Here is a 26,402-nt window from a genome sequence, read left to right on the forward strand (position 1 = left end):
TTCCTCTGCCGTATTATCTCTTCTTGTTGGATGTCTTCGGAATTCTTCTTCATGCGTCTCATTCGATCTCAATCAATTCCACACGTGGATATTTTTCCGATCATAATTGGTTCCTATGAGAGATAGTGCAGAAATTCAATTGTATTCCGTTGGACCTCTTGCAAATTGAGATTAGATCTCCTCTATCTTTCTCCACCGGAGCCTCCTTGCCATTCAAGTGATCACTGGAAACATTGGAACAGTGCACATCTCCTTCACATCCACATGATCCGCAGTTTTTATTCTCTCTTTTCTTGTTTGATCTTGAGTATTCTCCAACACCTCGCGATAAAGCCAATTGAGTACAAACATCAATTCCTTACCAACAGAATTATTTTTTGCGCCCATAAGATGTTCGAGCATGGGTGGTCTAATTGCTGCACTGCTGATGCAGTTTGCTCGCCGAAATTACTTCCCTCAAGCTCTTCGACAAAATTATTGACTGTAATTCAATGCCAAGTCCAAATATTGCCCTCAAAAGCTATCAATGTCTTGCCTAATGATACGAACCGACTTAATCCAATTTGTAATTCAGCGCCAAGTCCAAACATTGTCCTCAGAAGCTGTCAATGTCTTGCCTAATGATACGACCGACTTAATCTGATTCGTAATAATTCTGGACAGATTTAAGGATGCAATTTTCAAGGAAGATTCCATTGGATCTAACCTTTAAAAGAGAGCTCTCCAACGGATCCAAAATTTCAATGTTTGACTAGTTAGATCTTGAGATATCGACCAAATAGTGGTCAAAGGTCGGATATTTTCTGTACTACTGGAGGAAGAGGAGATCGAGGAGAGAAGGAGGTCAAAATCTGGTCGAAAACCTTACCAACGGAAGGTGGCTAGATTGGTGCGGAAGGAGGTGAGAGAAGTTGTAGCCATCGACCAAGATGAGAGGGGAGAGATAGGCATGATAAGGGCTTAAGCCAATTATTCTTCCTTAACTCATTGATTAATTAAATTAAGGTTGCACTCCATATATATATATATAGAAGTTAGTCCTAAATTGATTCAAACTCATTGATGAATCTTTAAACAACACGCATCAAGTTGTTTCGGCCAATCCCAGATCTGGCCCTAAAACTAACCACTTGGCTGGGATTAAGGCAAAATTGGGATTGGCTAAAACTGCCATCGTTCATAGCATGAGCATTGCCCTCATTAGAGATATGATAGTGTTGATAATGCATGCTATTTTTTGAGTTTCATACCTTTTTGACATCTCTTCATACAGACCATGAGCTTAATTCTTATCAGGAAGCAATTATTCATCCTGAGTAACAACTCGTTATAAACGAGGAGTTTTAGGTTTTTGAGCATACTCAGACACGGGATGTCATTCCCTTGCCAAGTGATGTTGGCCCCATTAGCTGCAAATGGATCTACAAGATAAAATGATGAACTGATGATTCTATTGAGCAATATAAAGCTCGTCTTGTTGCTAGAGATCTGTGAATCATTGATAAATTCTTGAAAACTAGGATACGGATATGGCGTGGATACAGCAATAAAAATTAATAAAATAATATTTCTAATATATTGAAAACCAATATAAAAAATGGTTTAATACATATCATTCTATGAGCTTTATAGCTTATCTAGTTATCTTATATGCACTACTATCATTCTATGAGCTTCATAGCTTATCTAGTTATCTTATACTGAATATTTTGTAGGTAACTTTCTGACATTGGGGTTGAAAAATGGTGAACTTATGAACTTGTGAGCAAAAGAAGAGGCAAAGTATTAATTTGCATTTTCCTCGATCAATTTCTTTTTCATGTCCACAAATTACCTCCCCTCCCCCTGCCAATCATTTGTCCCGTGAATTAAGGGAGAGCGAGAAAATGCTGGTCCTCTCCTTTGAATCATCATCCTACTTTCCTTCCCGGACCGGGGATTTAAAAGAAAGAAGAGGCCAACTTGTTCTTTTGTGTATTGTCAACATCCAAGCGAAAAGCAGCCTTCGACGACCTAGGATCAGGTGGCATATATGTATGGCGGGATAACGGGTTGAAGAAACTAGTTTTTTGGGCTTTATCATTGAGTTTCCCTTCATTGACCTGGCATAGGCTGAAAAGAAGGAAAAAGGGCTCGCTTTTTGGGAAGCCCATTCCCACTGCGCTCACGGCCTGGAGGGAAAGCACCACCCCTTTATTTGCTGCTAAAAATAGACTCGGGAGTGATATTTTTTTAATAGCAGCTATTTATCATATTTCTTAGATGAGGGACGAGGCAGGAGAGGTTTATGTTATATGCTAGAGAAGCACCCAAAGTACTAAACATAATAGGTATTAGTTTTTTAACAGTTGGAGCAGCAAACTCGAATTTGGCAAGAATCTTATGTTTTGGTAGCCCATAAGTCAGTACTATGATGAAGCGGCTGTTGCTCACCTGACATGATCGTAAATAGAGTTTGTCCCACATTTAACTAGCACAATAGATATTTGTGCAATGTAACAATAGATTGAGCCAATGTAATAATTTCACTACATAAGGAATGACTACTTGAATTATGAATTATGATATTTATGCATATCAAAAGTGGTAGCAAGCAATTCCAATGATGTAGAATTAGTATTAGTACTTTAGTAGTGATATAAATGAATTATCCAAAAAAAAAAGTTATGATGATAGATAGAATAATAGAAACATCTCATATCATATTTATTAATACAAGTTTACAAAATAAACCAAGTTCCATTATTGATCATTCATTTTCTTCTCCAACTTGCTCATCCAAGTCCTCATTACAGTCGTCGATAAATAAGATAGACTCTAAATCTGATTCATCAAGTGAAAACTCCATAATTTTTAGCACACCCACTCCATTAAACGAATCAAATACATATTCCCAAACATCCCACATCTTAGTCTCTTCTTTGTATTCTTCTGATTTCCTAGAGATTGCTATGCACATACACTAGATTTTTCGATACGTATCTGATACTAGTACGGAGGCATAAATGAAGTATCCATGCTTCATAGCTAGAGATTTTACTTAGGAGTATGCCATTGATTATGAGGAGACATTTGCTCATGTTGCTCATATGACTATTATTCGTATTCTCTTTGTAGTTGTTGCAGTTTGGTGTCGGCCTTTATTTCAAATAAATGTGAAGAGGGCCTTTCATAACACTTTGTCTGAAACAGTATAAATGCAACTATTATTCATATTCTCTTTGCAGTTGTTGCAGTTTGTTGTCGGCCTTTATTTCAAATAAATGTGAAGAGGGCCTTTCATAACACTTCGTCTGAAACAGTATAAATGCAGCCTCTGTTTAGCCTCTTTGTTCCTTCATGTCATGTATGTTGCCTCTATTGAACTATTTAGACTTAAGCAGGCACTTTGTGCTTAGTTTGAGCGATTTCGTTGTGCAACTACTGAGGCTGAATATATTATGAGTGCTTATGGCCACTCTATGTTTATGCGGTCCTCACCGCAAAGGCGATCGTTTTCCTACTCTACGTAGATGACATGATTATTATTAGTGATGATTTGTCTTCTTTTAAGGCTCTATAAAATCACTTGTCTCAGCATTTTCAATGAAAGATTTAGGATTGTTATGTTATTTTCTAGGCCTGAAAATTGCTCAAGGCGAGAAAAGCATACTTGTATCTCAACAAAAGTATGCCTCTAATTTGATTAGTTGAGCTGATATATCAAATAGCAAGATGGTTGATACACCTCTTGAGCTTTGTGTGAAGCTTCATCCTACAAATGGTGTGTCATTGACAAATTTAATTAGATATAGACAGCTTGTGAGTCAGCTTGTCTACTTACGTATGACTAGACAAGATATCTCTCTCATGTTGTGAGCATAGTTAGTCAGTTGGTATCATCCCCCCAATCTGTTTATTCTGTAACACTTCTTCGAATTCTTAGATATGTATAGGGACCATTACTCACTCTCTTTTGATATTTGCACATTCTTTTCTTATGCTTCGTCCTAATTCTGATATTGATTGAGCTAGAGATCCTACCACTCATCATTCCTCCACTGGGTTTTACCTGTTTCTTGGTGAGTCTTTAATCTCCTTGAGAAGTAAGAAGCAAAATGGTATCTCTCTTTCTAGAAGTAGAATATAGAGCAATCTCCACTACTGCTAAGGAGATCATTCATGTTCATCGTCTATTGGGTGATATAATTGTGTCAACTCTAATCATATTGATCTTTATTGTTCTATACAGATTGCTAGGAGAAGCGAAATGCTCTCTCTTTCTAGAAGCAGAATATAGAGCAATCTCCACTACTGCTAAGGAGATCATTCATGTTCATCATCCATTGGGTGATATGAGTGTGTCAACTCTAATACATATTGATCTTTATTGTTCTATACAGATTGCAAGTAACCACGTATTTCATGACTGCACCAGATATATTGAAGTGGATACTCATTTTGTTCGGTATCAGTTTTTAGCTGGCATTATCAATTTTCCTCACATATCTTCTACCAAGCAGATAGCCGACCTTTTCACTAAGTCGTATCCTACTCCTTGCCTTACGTATCTTGTAGGCAAACGCTACATGTTCGATCCACCTTGGGTTTCAAAGGAGACGTTGATGTAGATATAATACATATAATTTTATGTTTACCTTGGGGATATCATATCACATGTATGATACAAGGATTGTCGTGTCAGTGCAGTACTGGCAAGTGTCACAAGGGGTGCTGTGTAGCACCCCTCCTTTCATCTCCTATGAATCATTGTGAAGTTATCATCATTGTTGTTACCGAGCTCCACCATAGCTGTCACCATCGTCAATCTTTGCCATCATTATATTTGACCCATTTGGATTGTCTTCCTAGTTCATCAGCCCTCTCTCTCTCACCACAATCGGCAAGTTCCATGTGTGTGTGTGTGTGTGTGTGTGTGTGCGTGTGTGTGTGTTAGTGGAAGAGATAGAATCCCTTTTCATAGAAATGTTAAAAGTTCTAAATTGTTCAATTTTCTGTTTGCACAAAGAAAAGAACGCATGAGTACTTTCTCAGTGAGAATGGTATGATTCACCTTAAAAGTTGTAAGTCGTCCTCATTTAACAGACTAGGAGTCAAAGATTTCCCGTACTCGGACAAGGAACCTGCACATTAGTGGTGACAATTTATAATAAGAGAATTCTGTGGCAATCACCAGTAGCAAAATATTAACTAATGGCACAAAGGAAAGTGATTATACTTAAGTTCTCGCAAACAGAGGCTGCCTTATCCTTATTGGAACTGGGGGAGGACCTGGATGATTCAGTTTTCTCTGCAAGCAAGTACTTGCGGAACTCCCTAAGAAATAGGTCTCTTTCTTGTTCTGTTGATAGAGCACAGCAACTTGATCAATTAGATTGTTGCAATGAGTAATATTTCATGGGTAAAGGATCTGACCTTCACAAATACTGGGAATAAAAACATGCAGATTCGCAATTATTTTAACCAAATATGATGTTCTCAGTTGTGCATATGTAATGGAAGGCCTGTTACTGAAGCTGATAGGGCATGCATAATTAATTTCAGTCAGTAAAACTGATGCTGATTTAGCACTCTCACAACCATCTGAAGTTGGAATCAATGCCACACCAGCTGCAGTAAATGGGTCGTACTCTAGATTAGCGTCTTCCTCTATCAGTGGTAAATTGACTGAGCACCAACTTGACACAAATTCTTCATGAGGAATAGCCAAGATTTCAGTAAGAAAAGGAACCTAAAGAAAGAAAATCAGCTTCTAGGATAAAGCAAATTGCAGGTAACACAGGTGCAACGAAATTTGGAAAGAACTCTTACAGAAGTAGTCATAAAAGATGATCGAAAATTGGAGTCATCAGAAAATATATCAACTAGGCGCAGGGCATTAATGAGCAGGAAACCCATCGGATTACTCCTCTTGTAAGAATTACCAGTTTCTTTTCCTTCTCTGGTGAATGCAGTCTTCAGTAAATTTAGAAACTGCATCAACGATGTATTAATAATGAATAACAGAACAGAGGAATGTGATATTAATCATTTTGCCACAATGATTTTAGTGTTTGATCTCCTTTCCTAAGGGACTGACCTCTAATGCGACAGACTGTCCCAGTTGCATGCTCTTTGGGGAACCAGCAACCTCATCAAGGTAAGAGATACTCTCTGCTTCACAAAGCTGCAGCAACTGAGGATGCAAGAAAAAAACAATGGAATTACTAACACAGAATAGGAAAGTACTGCTGTCAGACTTTGCTGAAAATAGAATAAAATGTTGTGGCTACACTAAACGTACAATGGACAAAACCTTTGCCTTCAGTCTGGAAACAGCAGCAACAACATCAGAAGATTCCTTCATGCATTCTGGAATACTTAATCTTAGCATCGTTCGAGCCACTGAAAGAATGCCCCCATTTTGGCATAGTTCCTGTGTAAGCTTCAAAGACTCAGTACAAAAGGTAGAGACATTACACTTGGCTAGCAATGTGAAAGCTGCAGAATGAAAGAGATCAAAGTTATACTTGCATCATAATCAATTATAAGAGAGAGAAACTTGGTTCCTTCTCATCTTCTATGTCCACACCACTTTACCAGAAGTATGCCAGCATGGTCTGAAATTTTGGGCCCACAAGGCAATTCCAAGGGGACACCTTTCAAGCTCTACCCAGTTTGCCTTATTGAACCTTAACCTTAAATATCAGCAGGCACAGAGGGTTTTCAGTCACATGTCGATGGAGGTGAGCTGGATCAAAGAAGTCAGTACTGGATAGGGCTAAGGATTCAGCATTTTCATTGGCCAGCAATCAGGAAGCGGTCAAAGTCATCTGAGTTACATCAACCTTGCTTCACTGTCTGGCACGCTGGATATGTACATGATATCTTCTGATTTTATGGCTCACATGCTAGAGGAGTATATCATCTTATCCTCACAGAGGGTCTGAGGCTTCCTCATTAAAAATAAATATAAAGCTAAAATATTGTGCGACTCTCCACTCGTCCCCCATATAACCAAAAAATTCTGGTAAGTCCAGTAAAACAAGAAACCATAGATTTTGCAGACTCTGGTCTCAATAAAATGGCTAAGTGCAATCGGGACTCTTAAACAGTTCTAGACAGACAGCCTTTACAAGAAAGAGGAAGAAATACAGAAAAGAAAAGAAAAACTGATTCACATGAACTGCATATGCCTAGCACTAAAAGAAAATCAAAAGTAAGAAATCTGCATTTCTCTGAAATGGTCACCTTGTTTCTAAGGACACGATCTCGAAACAATTTCTGCTGGCACAGTGATAGAAGAAACTGCAATGAAGCTTCACATTGTTGACAGATATAGTGAAAAGATCTAACTGCGGCAGGAAGACTAGACTCATTGCATGAGACTTCATTGGGCAGTGTTGATAGTTTAACACTCAAAATCCTTATATCTTCATGCAGACTTTCAAAAGCTACATCCATAAATATATCGACCTGAATATGAGAAACAATAAACAGATTAGTTATACTGGATATAGTGACACTTTAAATTAACAGAAAGTTCTGCATATGGCAAACCAGATATTAATCCACAATTAAATTTGTGAGCATGCAAGTAAAAAAGCAGGAAATGCACGTGGCTGTTCTTACACTCTAAGGGCGTGTTTGGTTGCAATGATGTAAGGGAAGTAAAGTGGGTATTTTCTAGTCCCCCTCCACTTTCCATTATTGGTTGCTGGAAGTTAATTAGGAAGTGATTTTTGTGACTTCCCCTAAATCATTGGATTTTCCTATTTTCAGCCCAATCGACTTTCTTTTCGAAGGAGGGAGAGCACACTTTCCACCTCTAGTTACCAATCACATGCAAAGCATGTGATCATTAGGTTCCTAAAAGACTATACACCTCAACCCATATTATTTAATTTTGGCTATTTTCTTCACATCTATACCCTTCTAAAATCTCTTATTTACATGTACATCCTTCTAAAATTAATATTTATATTTATCTCCTTTAAAACCCCTAGTGTTTGCATGGATGCCTTTTAAAACATTTTTCTAGATACCCCTCAAACCTAGGTAACCATTAAAGTTTCATCAATTTTATTGTAAAAGAACAAAACTACCCTTATTCTTATTTTTACCTGAAGCATATCTATGCAAAAACTGACTTTTAAAGGATATACACAATATAAAATTTAAAAGGGTATACATATCATTTTATTTTTGTTTGAAGTTCTAACTTCTATTTTTTTCACTTCTCTCAATGAAACAATTAAAATTAAAAGACTCACAATTCTAATCTCACACTCTCTATCCCGATAAAACGTTAGGAAGTGATAAGCTTTTGTCAGAAAATAAGTTCCCTCTGAACTTCCACTTCCCAAGATTACTTCACCTTCCGACAACCAAACACACCCTAAGGCACATGCCATTTGTTGAGAGGGAAGTCTCCCTAGGACAAGCATAATGTCATGCTGATATTTGTGATTTAAGCTGAACTCAATTGTTCTTGCCAATAATAACTAACAACTTAAAAGTATGTAAAAGGTAGAATTTACCATCAAATTCATCCTCAGTCTCCACTTATGTGTGCCACCGGTTATTGCCGCAGGTAAACTTCTGCTATTTTAGCAACATACTTTTTACTTTATATTTATGAGTATGACTAATTGAAATACAGAATTGCCCTAAAAGAAGAATACATTAAATTTTTGTCACTTTGGTACATTCATGTATACAAAACGACCCAGTACATTATCTCCACACACAAAGGTCACAAAGTGTTCTTTTTTTTAATAAAACAGTAATATATTAATTAAGGAACCTGGTTACAGAAAGCCTCAAAAAGATCATGCCAACAATTGCAACAGCTGGGCGAGGTATGCCCCTTCCCAGCCACCATAATTGGCAAGCAATCAACAGGTTTATTGGCTCCTGTACACATGAGGGTGTTTACAAGTATGATGTTTTTGTGTAAGGTGAATAATACCTTCTACAACTGGTTCAAGAGACCAAGGTAGATTGTGCACTCCATTGAGAATGTCGGTAAGATGGAGGGAATCATAATCAGTCCAAAGGTGCTGAAAAAAAATAATAAGTTGGCCAGCAATCCTTTACACACCGGCCAAAGTTCAGCAGCTAAGGTGTTTGGAAAAGCTCTCGTCCATGATCCTACTATGATTGTGCTTCGTCAAGGAGTCGAGCCAAGAAACCCACAGCACCTAGTCTAGAATGTTCTGAAAATGACAAAACCAATGTTAAGTTTTACCCATGGTTTCGGCCGAGGTTTCGGACGGGGTTTCGGCCGTTTCGGTCGAAACGGGTGGGAACAGGTCGGATCCGACCCGGATCCAACCCGGGGGACATCAATAATTGATGTCCCCACTCCCCACCTGCCTCTCTCCCTTTTCTCCCTCTCTTTTTTCTTTTTTTCTTTCTTTCTCTCTTTTCTTTCTTTCTCTCTTTCTCACGAGTCTTTCTCACCAGCGACTAAGTAGATCTCTGATGACTCGATCTCCGGTGATGTTCTCCGACGAAGATTCGACGACCTCGATCTCCGGCGACCTTGGGTAAATTTTTTTTTCAGTTTTTTTTTTTTTTCATTGTGTGCTGCTGCACCTACATGCTGCTACTGGTGCTGGTGTTGTTGCAGCACCACTTGGTAGCAGCACCTGGTGCTCCTGTAGCAAATGTTGCTTATATAGTTATGCCTCATAAATTTTTAATTATTTTATATTTTATTTTGATATTTGTTTATGTTTTTTAGTTGCAGAGTTAAAATATCAATAGCTCCAAAAGAGAAGTCATATGATACCGACATTGGGTGGCAACATTGCAGCACTATTGGGCAAGATAAAAGACGTGTTAAATACAACTGGTGTGGAAAGGAAATGAGTGATAGTGTCAGCCGTTTAAAAGAATATTTAGCTAGAAGACAAGGAAATATAGCAACTTGCACTCAAGTGTCCTTCGAAGTTAGAAAGCAGATGTTGGCTCATTTAATTGGCAAAAAGAAAGATAAACAATCTGCACAAGAAAGAGAATCAATAATTCGTGAAGAATTGATGCATAATCATGTACACATTGATGATGATAGCAGTGAGTAAAGTGAGGAGGATAAGGAGGAGAGACAGATGAGGGTAATAAAAGAGAGCAGAAATATGCATAGAGAAGAGGAAGAGATAAGAAGAAGCACTGGTAGTAATTTTCAGAGATCTAGATCAATTAATATACGAGAGAGAGAATATGATGGCAGCAGTTCTATCCATAGGACTCCTGGTGTTACAGCAGAGTCTAAAAATATTGGACCAATGGATACATATTTTCATAAAAAAATAGGTCGTACACAGACTTCCATCAAGACAGCTCTCAAAGAAATTAAAAATGCAAAAAAACACATTGGTAAAGCTATCTCTAAATTTTTCTTCTACAACCATATTCCTTTCAATGTAGCTGATAGTCCTTACTATCACAGTATGGTGGATGCTATACAACCAATAGAGCATAGTGTTCCCTTTCTTAGTTCAAATGATATTGCTACTAAATATCTTGACTCAGAGGTAGATGAACTTCATACTTACATTGAGACATTTAAACGATATTGGGATGACTACACAAAATAAAAGAGTAGTCCAAGTGGTGGGTACACAAAATAAAAGAAATATAATTAATTTCTTAGTGTACTTTGGCATGGGGATAATATTTTTGAAGTCTGTGGATGCTACTGCTCATTTCAAAAATGCAGATTATATTTGTCAGTTGATGGATGAGGTAGTACAAGAAATCGGTGAAAAAAGAGTAGTCCAAGTGGTTACTGATAATAGGGCAAATTATAAAGCTATTAAAAATTTACTGATGATTAAAATACCTCATTTATATTGGACGTCATGTGCTGCACATCGTATTGATCTAATGTTAGAGGATATTGCAAAAGAGCCTAAAATTGACATGGTCATACGTGATGGGCAGAGGTTAACAAATTTTATATATAACCACGGTTGGGTTCTTAATTTACTCAAGCAGATGACTGGTGGTAGGGAGATCATCAAATCCGGGGTCACTAGATTTGTCACTCACTTTTTAGCTTTGGACAGCATTATGCACTACAAGGATGATATTATGCGGATGTTTACATCACAGGAGTGGTCTATAAAAATTAAGAATATGAAACATAAAGATAAATCTTTACTTTGAAAAATATGGCTCTTGAAAATATATTTTGGGATAATATTACAATTGTCACCGCAGTATTTGAGCCTCTTGTCAAAATATTAAGACTTGTAGACAGTGATGACAAATCTGAGATGTGTTTCTTATATGAAACAATGGACATAGTAAAAGAATCAATAAAAAAAATATGGGCCAAAGTTATAAGAAGTGGTGGAAGATGATTGATTCTAGATGAAACAAACAACTACATAGAGATATACACGCTGTTGGTAGGCATGCTTTTAAGTTTTAAGTTTTAATTTACTAATTTACTTTTATTTATGAATATTTAAAAATTTGAATGCTTACAAATTTTAAATTTCTACAAGGTATTTTTTTAATTCAAGATTTCGATTATCTAAAAATGTCAATAATGATAGTGAAGTTTTGTTGGGGGTTAGAAAGGTAATCAGCAAGCTTGAGCCCGATATTCATAAACAAATCTTGTGCGATAAAGAAGTGGGTTATGATTCAATTAAATAATTTTATTATTATTTGTTTCAACTTTTAACTTTCAATATAATCAATAAGCTAATAATATATTTCTGATTTCAGATGGAGAGATATAGATTGAGAGCTAGGCAATTTAGTACTGCTAAAATTGCTGCAGCTATATCTCATAACACTCCAGCTGAATGGTGGTCTATCTATGAATGGGAGAAGACACCAAATTTGACGACAATAGCAAAGAAGATTTTAAGTCAAACTGTGTCTTCATCATAGTGTGAAAGAAATTTGACTACTTTCTCCTTAATTCACACAAAAGCACGCAACCGATTGACAATGGAAAGATTGGAGAAGTTAGTTTTTTGTCATTATAATATGAGATTGAGGGAGAGAAATTTAAGAATAAAAACAGACAATGAACAACTCATTGATTTCAATCATATTTTTGATGAAGATCAATTGACTCCATAGATCAGAAAAATAGATTATAGGTTATTAGACGACAAAGATAACCCATGGTTAGATAAGATATTGGGAGAGACCACCACGAGGGCAGAGACTGGTACGAGTCATTCAGCAGCGAGAGATAGTGTACCTACTAGTACTAATCATAGTCCTGATGATACATATGGTGGCGAGATCATTCCATCTACATTTGTTGAGAAAAGTCAAGGAGGCATAAGAATTGAAGACAAAGAAACTAAGGATATATATATATATCAGCGACATCGCCATGAGATACATTTTGGTCCCTATGATTATGATACATCGAGTATTTATTGTTTAAAGTCATCACAAGATCCATATGCTAGTTATTATCCTCAGTATTCTCAGACACAAGATCCAAATGCCGGTTATTATCTTCCTCAAACGCAAGTCACACAACAAGATCCATACAATATGACTACTATGATGGAATCACTTTTTGAAGCATCAGGTCCCAGACATCAATATTTACAAACTTATGGTGATTATGATGATGAAGACTATAGAAATTTACGAGAACCAGCTCGGTATTCATCAAAGTTTTAAATTTTGAGTAATTTAATACATTTTTTAAATTTTTAGACTTCATATGTGAGTAATTTTTGTTTTCTTATTTTTTTGTCATTTTTTCTAAATTTTTCTGCATTTTTAAATAATATTTAGAATTTTATATAATTAAAAAATAGTCTAATCCGATACAAACGGTCGATACGGCCGATACGTATAGTTTTTCTGGACGGCCAATACCGATCTCGATCCCAATACTGGGAACCTTGGTTTTACCCAACATATGGTGGGTGGTTTCCAATGAGTACCAGTCTGACGCACTTTATGGATGGTAATCTGTCTAAAAAGGACAGACAGGCCTAGGCAACTATTTCAAGAAGAAACAACCTAACCCGAAACAGTCATGGGCCCCAGATCCAATCCATTGGATAGTAATGATGAGTGGACAGCCTGGGCAACAGAAATGGCATTTAAGTTTAGGGAAAGAGGTTGAGTTACTCATCCTTGTGAACTTGCAGAAGTAGTGGACAGACCACTCCTATCAGGGTCTGGCCCCATCATATCTTTGGGACCTCGACCATCAATGAGCATGCATCACAAGATATTTAATTGGAACAACAACTGAGGTAGCAAGATGGGTGTAGCAGGCTAACAACTCGTACCAAAATGAATAAATAATAGAAAAAAAATATTTCTAGACACGCGCCTTACTACCCCTCATTCTCCCATCTCTCTCTCTCTCTCTCTCTGATATGACTAGGTCGGATTGGATCCATTCTCCTAACTCCATTAGAGCTTTGGCTGTGGAATCGGACCGCCAGAGCAATCAAAGATTACCACGCGACTCTCCGTTGATTACTCTCCCACCCTTCGAATTTAATTTGAGTTTAGAAAGGTCAATTGAAAATACCTAATTTTATTGTGCTTGTGGATTCGTCAACAAATATGGCCGACCAACGACTTTAGGTCGATGCCTCTCATGTACTGGAGCTTTACAATGTTGGCCTCATGCTATTGGAGCTCTTCCTTTAAGTCCTCGTGGCTCGGACAGTTGTAGAGGCAAGCTCCATGGTTGTCGGCCATGGAGTAACACCCGTCGGTGTCGGCTACACGCAGCAGATGTCTCGTAGGAGTCAACGAGGTCACAAGGGTTGTGTGGAGACCTTTGGCTTGGCCTTCCGACAACGCCATCGCCGGCAATCAACCAACGCACTTCTTTTCTTCCTCTCCTTTGAGAGAAAGAGAAGGGATCGATTAGGTTTTGGTCCCAACTCGTGTTAGGTTGGTTAAACCCAATTAATTTGGGTTTTGGGTTCGGATTTGGATTTCGCATTCAAGAATGAACCAACCCGACTAATTGATGTTAGTGGGCTGCAGATAGCAGCCCAACTCAATTAGTTTGAGCTGGGACTTGGCCTAGCCGGAGTCCAATAACTTTTTGGATCATGGGTTTGTAGCCCAACTCTAGTTCTTGGACTTGATTGGCCCAATTAAATGAATTAAAATATATTTGTTATTATTTTAGAAATCATGATGTTGATTAAATTAAAATGTTATTATTATTAAAGGTCATGATTTGATGTAATGCGTGGACGAGAGATTTCAGTCTTTTCACCTATACCAAGTGAGTGAGTGAGTTCACACTTTTATTCATCTTGTATTTCATGTTTTTTATCAAATCACGTATTTTTGTGTGTAAGTTAAATATCATATTTCCATGTACAATTTAAATATCATATTTCTATGTGCACAATTAAATATTATATTTCTGTGTGCAAAATATATGACTTAGTGTATTGCTATACTTCGTACAAATAGCAATTTTATCCATCAAGAATATCAATGACAAAACATAACTGATATTTGGTATAACTTAGAAAAAAGTGCCGACGTAGATTGCTTGCAACTTTTTATAGTGACTCAAGTCTACTTGAAAATCTAAGGGAGTCTTATTTTATATTACTACGATGACTTTCTTAGATGACTCTGACAGGATTAAGTAACAATCTCATGTTAGATCGAAAGACATACTACAGTGACTTTAATCTCTCTAAATAGTTAGTGGAATAGACAAGGTAAGTTTATCACATAGTGACCCATAGAGAAGAGACATGGTGCATTTATCATATAGTAACACCTACTTGTAACCCTAACCGGATTAGCAATAAAGAAAAGACCCGAGAGTTATCTCGAGGTGACTTCAAATTGATGTGAATCCACGAGGCATTGACCCAATTGAGACATATGGCATTATTATTATTATTAAGAAAAGTCGATATATTAACACTAAGCATGTTATGAGATATAACTTACTCTGTTATTATTTGTGCCATTATTATTACTGTTGTTATTAGAATGCTTAGTGAAATTGGCATTTTATATCGTTGGACTTGGATTTATTTAAAGTTATATTTATGGACTTCGGATTTATTTGACTTTTGAGTGAATTCCACTAACTGAGCTATAGTTATTGGCTCATAGGATCCCTCTTCTAACATTTCAAGTACTAGTCAATGTAGTGACTGAGCAAAATACACCAAGACTTTACCTCTATTTAAAATTTACCCATTTATCTTTTAGTTGTACTAGTTATTATATTCTAAATTATCTATCAATTTAGTTTGATTAGAGATCCATTAACGGTGACATTTGGTCATTTGCATTGTTATTAGATTATATTTATTAGAGTTAAATATTCATATTATACTTTTGTCATTGTGGACCTAAAAAAATTATTTATTAAGACTTCATGTAACTTAAGCGTATTGAGGTACACGCCAATCATGATTCCGATTTCAAGTCGTAACCATACAAGTCTTCCATTCTCCTAACACTGAGATACGATGAAGCAAAAAAAGGTTTTAAACCACCAAATCTATCAGAACCAGCCCAAGTGTTCAAATTTTGTGGCATTTGAGAGCCTTGTACCTATATTCCAATAATTCCATTTTAATAAACAAATTGCTTATCAAGGTCCTGCAGCTTAAAGAATACATGACCATTAGTTTGTGGTGAAAGGATTGACAGCCACTCACTGTAAATCTTTTTGCTCTCAATATTACTTCCATCCCATAGAATCTGTTATCTACTTGTTTGCCGGTGGCTTAAGTTAGAACATTTTTTGTTTTATCATTGAAGTTGGCATAATTAGCAGCTAAAGTTGCCCTTCTTAGTGATCAAATATCAAAATATTAATTCATCAGAGAGTTGAACCTGCATCCAATTTGCAAGAACCACTAGAAGATAGAACCTCCTAATTGATGAAATCTTACCAAGGCAAAAATCGTAGCTCATGGTACACTTTCTGATTGCATATACAGAAGGAAAATGCCAGCTCCGATAATAGTTAGAAGTACGAAAATTATCAACCACTAAAGCAGAGAGAGAGACAATAGTATTCGCATGTTGTACCTTTGGATGCGCAAGCAGAACATGAACAAGTTCATGCCATTGTGATGAAACATAACCTGTTAGAAGATGAAGACTACAAGCTACAAGTGTCGAATGTAGAAAAGGTAAGGCGCCAAGATGGTTGTCCTGAATCAGAGGAACAGTTGTTACTAGAAAAAAGCATGAATGCTGATGTGAAAAATAATATGCTTGGCAGTTCAACTGATAATTCCTTGCAGAGAGTTGAACCTGCTTCCGATGTGCAAGCACAATTAACAGGAAGAACACCAGATCCATTACTTGCTCAGATAATTTTACATCCTCAAGAAGTACCTAGAAGAACATAATGCCGTTAGTCTGACTAGTTTTGAGTGATATTCAAAACTTAACCAGAATCGTGTTTAGTGAACAGACTGTGCATTTCAGGAGACTATGTTCAGGAATGTCCCCATGAGACCAATCTCTTCATAATCTTAACAGAAGAATTATAAGCACTGAAGTACAAAAAAACCAATCACTAACGGCGTCAATTCCAACTACTTTGATCAGCAAATGACGCTTCACCACCGTTCCGCATTAATTTCGGCCATATTTTCTATCAAATCATTACTTTCATCGTTTGTGTCCTTCTTACTTCTTCAATCTTAGTTTATTTCCTACTCTACCTCTTAAGATACCTTCAACTTCAATCATATCACTCCTCCTCTGGTGCATATTTGGTCTTCATTGCACATTACCAAATGATCTCAATCAACCCTCACACAACTAACATTTGGTTTTACTAGAAACTTCTTTTGGGCACTAGTAGAAAACCTTTCTCCAAAAGAAGTTATGAGTAGCAACTAAACCTCTCCCAATCAAAAATAAATAATAGATGAACATGCAATCAAAGTTATATGGGTGGTTGGCCAGTAACAACCCCTCCAAGAAGTCACAATAGATATGAGAATATAGACATGGAAGGACGAAGAGAACTTTTCATTTAAGAATTTGTCTTCATAGCTAAAAGTGCCAAACTCTATATATATAACAAAACTTTCATGTCCTCCCTCTACATCATCAAGCTCGCAAGTAGGGACCTCCACCTTCTCATGGCTAAAGATCCCCCATCATCATGGCCAGAGCGCCTACCATTATAGCATTTGTTAGATCTTAGACCCATCTCATCGCCCATGAGATTTACGAGTAACACATCGGTGATGTATATATCCACAAGCTCACCATTGTCCCCCTTACTGCACAGAACAGGAGGATGCAGTTAGGCACGCCATATTAGTCGCCCTCCCCTTCCTCACTTCCAGCCATGAGATGCAAGCAAGCCCCATTGATCTCTCTGTTCCATACCAAGTTCTTTCTTTCTCTAAAGCATCGCGTTGATAGCAAAAGGGGCACAAGGTGCGATAGTGCTATCCTTGGCAAAGAAATGATCACTTAACAAGGCACCAAACCAAACCGTCTCCAAAGTAAAGATGGTATATATTTAATATCTTGCATTCTCATATAATGAAATGCAAACAAATAAGTTTTAACCAGACTATTTCACATTGGATGATAAATATTTGACGAAGTAAAAGAAAGCCAAAAGAGAAAAAGAACTGCAAGCAAAGCATGCTGCAAGGATTTAAAAGTAAGTTTCTTTTATATGACAGAAAATATAAGGCATCTCAGGACTCAGGATAAGTACCTGCTCCAGTCTAGAATGGCGAGTTGCCAGATCAGACAAAGTATGCAAAAGGCGAATACCACAAAGCACATATGACATGCGCCTATCTCTATCAGGTGACAGGGTTATAGCAGTAAGGTGCAGAGGGAGAAAAGATGCTAGTTTTTCCACATCAATCTGAAAATAAAAAACTCGTCAGGACAGGATGACATTATATGTACAAACACACAAGAGCAATAGACCAGAGAGTTACTTGTTTCGATAATCCATTATCTGTCTTGCATTGCACAGTGAAATTATCAGAGTCTTTCAACAATTTACTTAGATCGCCAGAAGAAAGTCCATTGAGCTCCTGAATAGCTGCGACTATATCAATGTTCTGCCAAAAAAACACCGAAGAAAATGAGATAAAAGAAAATTGCTCAAAACAGCTAGAAGTAACAAAGATGCTGAAGATAGGCTTTAACATTTTTAAAATAACATTCCACATTATGTTTGTGTATTTTCTTATAATCCTCTCGTTGACAGAATAGAGAACTTTCTTTACGGCTTGACTGAATGGTTAATTTGATATGTAGTTAATGGTCATTGTTTAATTATTTAAACCAACTGAAGGTAATTAAAATGAACACAAACATATGTCCCAAGTTAATTTGATGATTATTTGCTTCCGGCTTAATAAATTTATAAGATTATGAATAATGAAGTTTAATATACTTTAAATAGTTCAGTTGCAGTTTTCGCAACAAAATATTGAGGAATTGTCCATATGTAAGATCATAATTATGGATACGGGTCTTTTCCACAAATGGCGACAAATACAACAGCCTCCTACCAATAGGAGGTCCAGGGAGGGAAAGATGGAAGCAGCTTTACCCCTGTTATCATGCAGGTCATTTCTCTAACTTGAAGTCATGCCATCAAGATGTGTGGCCTAGAGTTAACTGCCACACCAAGTGGCACCTTCAAAGTTTATAGCAGCTTACACCAAATATAACCAAAAGAAAGAGATATTCATAATCTACTATTCTAGGATTTGAAGGAGTCTAAGGTTGTCAATTGGTTTGACGACTAAGGGTTGTCCAATGAACTTGACGACTAAGGGTTGTCCAATGAACCCTAGTAGTACAGGAGCTCAAGTGATGAAACTAATACCATTGTCACTGGAGAATAAGGCTACATACATCTTGTGTTTCCCAAACCTGCACTCAGCCATTAGCTAGCACACCTTTTTATATACTATGATAAGTATGACATGTGGAATCTTTGTCAAAGTTTTATTTTTCAAATTTCTCATAAGTATATTTCCTGCAATGTCTTATTTTCAGCTTATAGTGCCAATAAGAATGTTGAAGCAGTGGGTACTCAAATTGAAAACTAAAAAAGTATTTTTATGAACTTAAGGTTTAACAATAGCAAAGCGCAAACATGGAGAAAGCATGACTTTTAAAATCTTTCTTTGCTGAAAAGAGCACTCAAATATATGACTAGAATGTGTAAACTCTAAAGCTCGATTATCATTGTACTGTACAATATGGTTTATGTACTATAAGATTACACTTCCAGATGATTCTACAGCATAGAAGCAGCTAAGAATCATTTTGTCACGGAACCATGATGAAACAAAATTTGCATTACATCAAATATGAAAAATGGAATGTAACCCAAGTTCTTAGCAAGTGGATCCAAATAGGTAGTCAAATTAACATCATAAAAGGTGCATGAATAACCAACTACAACATAAGAAACAGTATATGCATAGATCCTGGTGTGTATACTGTCCATACTCCATAGGAAACTATCGAACTCCGAAGAAGGAAAAGGAAACTATTGAACTCCAAAAAGGAAAAGCAATCAATGAATTATAAAACTCACTTGAGAATCACAAGAAATTGAAAGTAAACAATGAAATAAGTATTTTCAAGCATCAAGAAAGCAATCTAACAACAACATCAGGCCTTCTCCCAACCACATGGGTCTCATCAGTAAGCAATCTAATATGTGATGTACAAACTAAGACATAATGAATAATAAAGAAATGATTGCTTTCACATTTCAACTACAGTTGGCAGAGCAGACGCGAAAGATGAATGGTGGTGAGAGCATTTAAAGAATTCGTGGTTTTGTGAATAGATGCCTATGAGTCATTTGACACATCAATCATGATATACATTAAAAAGCTGAATATCTTAATATTCAGTTCTTAATATGCATTTAAAAATACCTTGATAAATATTTTCAACGCAAGACTGTAATTGCATAGTAAAAATTAGGAAAAGAGAAAAGTAAAGATATGATGGCCTTGTGAATGTATCATTCTGCAAGGAAACAAGGTACTATGACATTCTAACTTTGAAAGAAAATGGTCAAAATCAATGGTTGAATGGCCCTAGAAAATAAGTATATGCTCGAGATACTTATATTAAGATCTATCCTATGGAACTGAAGGCAATTTGGATTTCAATTAGGAGACTACTTAGGAGATAAATAGATAATAAGCAGAAAAAGTTTGTCTACCCATTTGGAATGGATATTGTGGAACTGTGGAAGATAACTAGGTAATTGGGGGATAGGTTTAAGATATAGCAAGTCCAGGGGAAGTATATTTCAGATGTTAGAAAGCCATAAATAAGTAAGTTTGAAAATTGTGAGTATAAAGTCATGAAAGTTATAGTTTGAAAATTATGCTTAAGAGGGTGAATATAATCGCAGAAAGTAAGGTTCCAAATATCAGGATCGGAATCGACCGTCCAAAAAAAACAATACGCATCAGCGGTATCAGTCGTCCGTATTTGCCTATATTTTAAAATACAAAAAAGTTATAAAACATTTAGAAAAAAAATAATAGTAAGATATAAAATATAAATTACTCAAATATTAATTCTAAAACAATACGCATCGGCGGTATCATTCTCTATTTTCTCTCCCTTTCTACCACTTACATTCTCTCTCCCTCTCCCACCCAAATAAAAAAAAATTCTTTCCCTCTCTCATCTCCTTTTCATCTCTAATCTCACACTCACTTCAAACAAAAAATTAATGCTCTCTACCTCAAAACCCTCTTCCACTCCAACTACCCCTCTTCTCTCTATCCCTCCCACTCTCCCCCTCCCAATCCTTCCCTCTCTCTCTCTCTAACAATGCCTCTCTCTCTCTCGCACTCTCACTCTCCCTCTCACACTCCCTCTCTCTCCCAAGTCAATGCTTCCCAAGTCAATGCTTCTCCGACGTAGTTTCAGTCTCTATCAATGTCCAGCGAACTCCTCTAATGCAGATCCGGCTCCGTCAACCTCCGACGACCTCAAATATGCAATTTTTTCCTTTCTTCTCTCTCTCTCTCTCTCTCTCTCTCTCTCTAACAAGCTCCCTACCCTCTCTATCTCTTAGGTCGTCTCTCTCTCCTCGCTCTCCTCTCTCTTTCTCCCTTTCTTTCTTACTATCAACCCTCTTTTTTCTCCTTTTCTCTCTCAATTTCAATTGAAACGGCTGAAATAAGTCAATAGACTACTTTTGGGGTGGGATCGGGATCGACCACAACTGAGAACCTTAGTGGAAAGAAATAAGATCAAGAAAACAAACTTGATTTGGCTTTTCTAGATCATCATAGTAAAATGGCTAATGAAAAGGTTTTGATATATGGAAATCACCAAATCGTGATTCCTGGAACTTCAATACAAATGTGCATTTCAACAAGGAGAAAAGACAAAAAGCATAAAGTATTTCTTACCTAAGTTATAGATCCGATGTAAATAGTATTTTGAAAAGCGGTCTAGACGGAGCATTGTGTGATGCCCCATTGAAATTTTGGTCGAAACCGAAGTGTATAGCGGTCCAAGAGTCTAAATGATACAACAACAAAGCTGACTCAAGAGACACTACGATAGTTAGGCAAGACTTGAGCTGGACAAGTCTTGAGCTTATCCATTGGGTGGATGGAGGATAAGAAACAGCCTCTCTTGATCTTATTCTTAGCCTCCTAAATATCTAGGAAAGATATTTAAGAAACTTAGTAACTAAGTTTTCTTTTGCCTATATAAGGGCATGAACTCTTTACTTATTAGAGATCTAAATTTTAATAAATGAAAAGAAATGAGAACTTCGTCAAGAAAGCTTGTGTTCTCTAGATGTTATTAAAGTCTCTTTGATTTTTTTTACTTTTATATTATCATTACTTCAAGGCTTACTTTATCTTGCGAGAAAGTGAAGTGTCGTGAGGACTTGCTAACTGATCGAAAAGGTTAAGTCCGTGACAGCCGGGCAACTTGCAAAAGGAATAGATGCCAATGGTTTGGCGATTGGTCCAACAAGGTAGCCTTGGCATGCCACTAAGGTGCTTAGCGGGTTGGGCAGCCCGCTTTGGAGGAACAACGGGTCAAATCGAATCAAGCTAGTAGGTCAGGTAACAAGTTTGAGAACTAACCTCTCTAAAAGAAAAGAAAAGGAAAATCAATTTGAAACCCAATCTCTCTTCCTCTTCCTCTTGATTTGAGCCCTAACTGATCATCTCCTCTCTCAAGTGTCTCCCTCTCTTGATCTTCTCCTATCTCGAGCAAAACTGACAAGCTACACAAGGCAACAACGGAAAAGGTGCTTTATTCAATCTTCTTCTCCTTCTCTCTGACATGTTAGGTTGGCATCCACTCTTTCTCTCTCTCTCTCTCTCTCTCTCTCTCTCTCACTAGCTTGTAAAGGCAAGCCACGTGCTCCATCATGAGCTCAACTTAAAAGATTTTGAACTTAAAAGAATTGAGCTATATTGTATAAACATTTGGGTCTTTGAGCAATTTATCATTTTAGATGCATTAATAAAATACACACACATATATATATTTGTGAATTGTGATTTTCGTTGTTATGGTTATGAATTGCACTTTTAAAATTTTTATATATACTCTATTAGAATATATTATATATAATTGTTTTTTATTTTTTATATATTAAAAATACTATACTGCTTTGGTGCTCATCCACTGCTTTGGCACTATGCGGCGGGGTGACCGCCTGCATACTGCGGTCACATATCAAAACATTGGATGTAAATCTTTGCAATTACATTGCCAGGATGATGTAACCTAGAAAATCCAAAACTTGATGTAGTTGTTCAAGGGACAATTAGCAAATAAATGCAAAAGGGCTAGCAATGATGACAAGATTTTAGCTATATTGTGCCTAAAGGAGACAATGTGTGCAGAGAGCAAAATAATAGGTTGGGTGAATCACAATGTTAGACAGATAGTTTATGGGCTGATTTCAAATCGAGTACACCAAAGAAGAGAAGGTGTGATATAGGTTGGGGCATCGGATTGAATCTTATTGGAAGCACTTCCTGCCTAATTTCAATAGTCAGCAAATAATGTTTGCTTTGGACAAAGATTTGTTATCAACATGTCAAATATATAAAGTGCATACCTTTGAATAATTAAATAAAATGTGCATATATATATATATATATATATATAGAGAGAGAGAGAGAGAGAGAGAGAGAGAGAGAGAGAGAGAGAGATTTACTTGCATAGTCTACTTATTTATGCTTAGTAATATAAGAAGAAAAACATGTACAAGAAACTCTGAGAACTTTAACAACTGTATAAGGCGCAGAGGACATCACCAGCATAGGCTTCTAAATTTACTCAAACGCCTCCTATACCAAGTTCTCCCACTGTACCTATCCTCACATCCATAATACTGCCGGAATGTTCAACTTCATGCTTAAACTGGTCATCCTAATACATATACCTTTTCAATTGTAAGCATTGAAATCCTCCTTTTATGATCCTAAATAGCCATGTTATAATTTCTTACAAGATTATGTCCAGTACAAACACATAAAAATCCACATGCATCAACCAAACTAAATTTACAAGCTTGCAATGGTACACAAGCATTTTTTTTCTACTATAATATCACTAGCCATGAGCTTAAATTCGCCTAAAACATCGCAACAAGCCAACTTCATATCAATGCTGCTCGGAATCAAAAATTTTAAAGAACTCTATCAAAACAAGAGCACATGTCACAAACTCAGATTGCTAACAACAATAAACAGCTTCAAATCATGGTATTTTAGAAATTTCGATCCCTACATCAGATGAAACCACCAACCTGGTCGCTTCCGGCCGCGGATTCCTCCTTGCCGTGCTTCATATCTGCGAACCCAGGAGTGGGTCGCTCGTATTTTCTTCTCTTTGCTTGAAGTGCTTGAGAGTTTTTGGTGAATCGAAGAGTAGGCAAGAGGAAACAGGAGAAGCATTCGGGCTTTTGCAAGGACAGATGGTGGTTTAGATGGGTTGCGGTTCCGGATCGAACGGTAGAAAACTTCGACAACAAGCGAGTTGGGGGGAGAGTTGGGCTGGATTAGAGCTATCAACATAATATAGCTGTTTGGATGCTCAAAAAGCCCGTGAATCCGAAGCCGATCCATATCCAACCTAACAAAATTGGTCCATAGCTTATATCAAGCCCGCTTTTGACATGCCCCAAAAGTCTATTGAACAGGCTAGAGGTCAAACTATGTCTAAGCCCGACCCAGTCCGAGAACATAGTGCCTAGCCCGTCACAATTAGTTTGACCAATGTCTATTACATTTAGATTTAAGTTCCTTAAATCTTATTTAATTACTTATATTTCTTAGATATTAAATATATGTTTATATTATTGTGCTTATTAAAGAGCATTAACAATAATCACAAAATTTGATTGACTAATTTAGTAGAGATTAAAAGTAATTATGGAAGTGAGAATATTTTAAAAAAATTTGAATCATATAAAAACATATTTTTCAGGCATTTAGAAAATTTTCTATCGTATAAAATAATTTTTTTCCAAATATTTAGATTCAATTGGACATGGTATATCTGTCGGTTCACAATTAGTCTGCCTAATAATACGGACACAACCTGAGCCCAAACCTAATTTAATACTAGTCTAGGAATAAACTCGGCTAGACCTTGTCCAAGTTCGAGCTCGATTTAATTTTGTCTAGGCCAAGCTCAACCAGGTCCATGAGATGAACCGGCTCGAATTTGACTGGCAATGGCTTGATCAATACTCACACTCTTGTCGAAACAATTGCAAAAGATCAATAAACAACATAAAACACCCAAACAGTATTATTCATCAGACCTACAACGAGGGATTTTAACTTCCACATTGTCAATCAAGAATCCAAAGCTTATAAAATAGTTAAAATTAAATAATAGTAAATAAATTAATCAAAAATACCGATCATATGAAAAAGTATCGATCACCTTTTCAAATTATAAGAGCAAAGTAGTCCTATTTTATTTCCTTCTCTTAGCCGACCATGTTTTTATAAGATAAATAATTTAATAAGAACTATTATTTTTTTCTCTCTTAATTCAATAATCTAATCACATACCTAAAATATCTTATATACCTCTTAATTTTTTAATAAATAAAAATTTAATAACTAATTTGTTAATATCAAAGCATTGCTCATGTAACAAATATGTAAAAAAAAAGAAGATGGTCAATGTTATGGTCCGAACGTCCTCGTCTCGATCTGAATCAAATGCAAGAAAGCAGTTTGCGCAATCGAGGGAAAATATTCACTAGATATACTACCGTAGTTGAAATATTCTAGTTTGGTCAATCTGTAACTTCCCGATCTACACTTTTGGTATTTACGCCTCTCACAAATTCTGATTGCAATTAGGACGAAAATACATAAAAGTAAGAGTGGTGGTGGAAGTGACGGGTGGTGGTGATGATAAGATTAGGGATGATAATGGCGATGGGGGTGGATGGATTGTGGTGTTTAGAGGATAAGGATGAGGAGAGAGAAGGGATCGAAATCCTAAGGAGGAGGAAGAACTCGATAGACGAAAGAGGTTAGAAGATCACCGATGTCGAAATGACGCACGACTAAGGCTTAAACAAATGGGAAGGGAGATTAGGGTAGAGAGGCAAGAAAAGAGATAGAATTCAATATTCATTCATCATAATATTTTTGGTTGCCATCCAAATCTTAAGATGCTAACCGAACAAGCTAAAAATGATAGATAATAAACCCTAGAAATAATGAATTCTTGTCGATTGCGTTCAAACGGGGTTGAGCGCATTCGAATGCGCATTTCGTCTTCTCTGCAGATGTGAACGTATGCAGGCGTTCACACACGGGCGTTCGAACGAGGTCTGCACTTTCGAATGCACAATTTGCATTTTTTGTCGATGTGAACGCATGCAAGCGTTCGTAAGGGGCGTTCGAATATACTCATTCCCGCATTCGAACACGACAAAGAGAATCCTTATTTTTTTGAAATAAGGATTTTGTATACATAATAAGAAACAACTCCTATAAGGTATATCCATGTTCGATACAACTCGGTGAGATTTGAATCACATAAGTCAAACAAAGTTACATATCAAATATGTAGTTATAAAAATATATAAAAGAAAAGAAAAAAAGGTTTTGTATTAATTATAAAAATGTGTAAGATGGGTCACAAACAAACAAACAAACAAACATAACTTACATGTATACCCTTCAAAAGCCCATATTTTCTTATATACCCCCTCTAAATTTGATAATTACATGTATAGCATTTAAAAAACATGGCTTTTGCATGTATATTTTTTAACACATTTTTTTGGATAGATACCCGTTAGAGTTAATGAGTTAATTAACTGCCAAATTAAATTTAAATAAACTAGACATAAAAAGATGAAACTATCTTTATTCTAGTTTTAATAAAAGTTTCTTCGTTAAAAGTAATTTTAT

The 26,402-nt window shown here is 36.5% G+C and overlaps 1 protein-coding gene across 4 annotated transcripts in view; it reads right to left on the bottom strand.

Moving 5' to 3' along the window:
• The window catches only part of LOC140789037 (nodulin homeobox), a 29,805-nt gene extending 5,880 nt beyond the window's left edge, over positions 1 to 23,925 (bottom strand). For 3 of the 4 annotated variants that reach the window (XM_073138622.1, XM_073138620.1, XM_073138624.1), the window contains exons 1-12: positions 23,765 to 23,925; positions 17,916 to 18,041; positions 17,684 to 17,839; positions 16,249 to 16,332; positions 16,021 to 16,146; positions 7,231 to 7,455; positions 6,284 to 6,415; positions 6,080 to 6,175; positions 5,812 to 5,973; positions 5,416 to 5,731; positions 5,219 to 5,341; positions 5,054 to 5,123 (exon numbers count right to left, since the gene is read on the bottom strand). In XM_073138622.1, coding sequence (XP_072994723.1) covers positions 5,054 to 5,123; positions 5,219 to 5,341; positions 5,416 to 5,731; positions 5,812 to 5,973; positions 6,080 to 6,175; positions 6,284 to 6,415; positions 7,231 to 7,455; positions 16,021 to 16,146; positions 16,249 to 16,332; positions 17,684 to 17,839; positions 17,916 to 18,041; positions 23,765 to 23,806 — 1,658 coding nt within the window. In that variant the 5' untranslated portion in view covers positions 23,807 to 23,925. Of the gene's footprint in view, positions 1 to 5,053; positions 5,124 to 5,218; positions 5,342 to 5,415; positions 5,732 to 5,811; positions 5,974 to 6,079; positions 6,176 to 6,283; positions 6,416 to 7,230; positions 7,456 to 16,020; positions 16,147 to 16,248; positions 16,333 to 17,683; positions 17,840 to 17,915; positions 18,042 to 23,270; positions 23,292 to 23,764 lie in introns of those variants that run through there. The other variant, XM_073138623.1, reaches the window with a different exon arrangement.
• Between the last annotated feature and the right edge of the window lie 2,477 nt (positions 23,926 to 26,402).

Source organism: Typha latifolia, chromosome 5 (genome assembly GCF_019914945.1).
Source record: "Typha latifolia isolate L0001 chromosome 5, TyphaL0001v2, whole genome shotgun sequence".
Taxonomy (NCBI): Eukaryota; Viridiplantae; Streptophyta; class Magnoliopsida; order Poales; family Typhaceae; genus Typha; species Typha latifolia.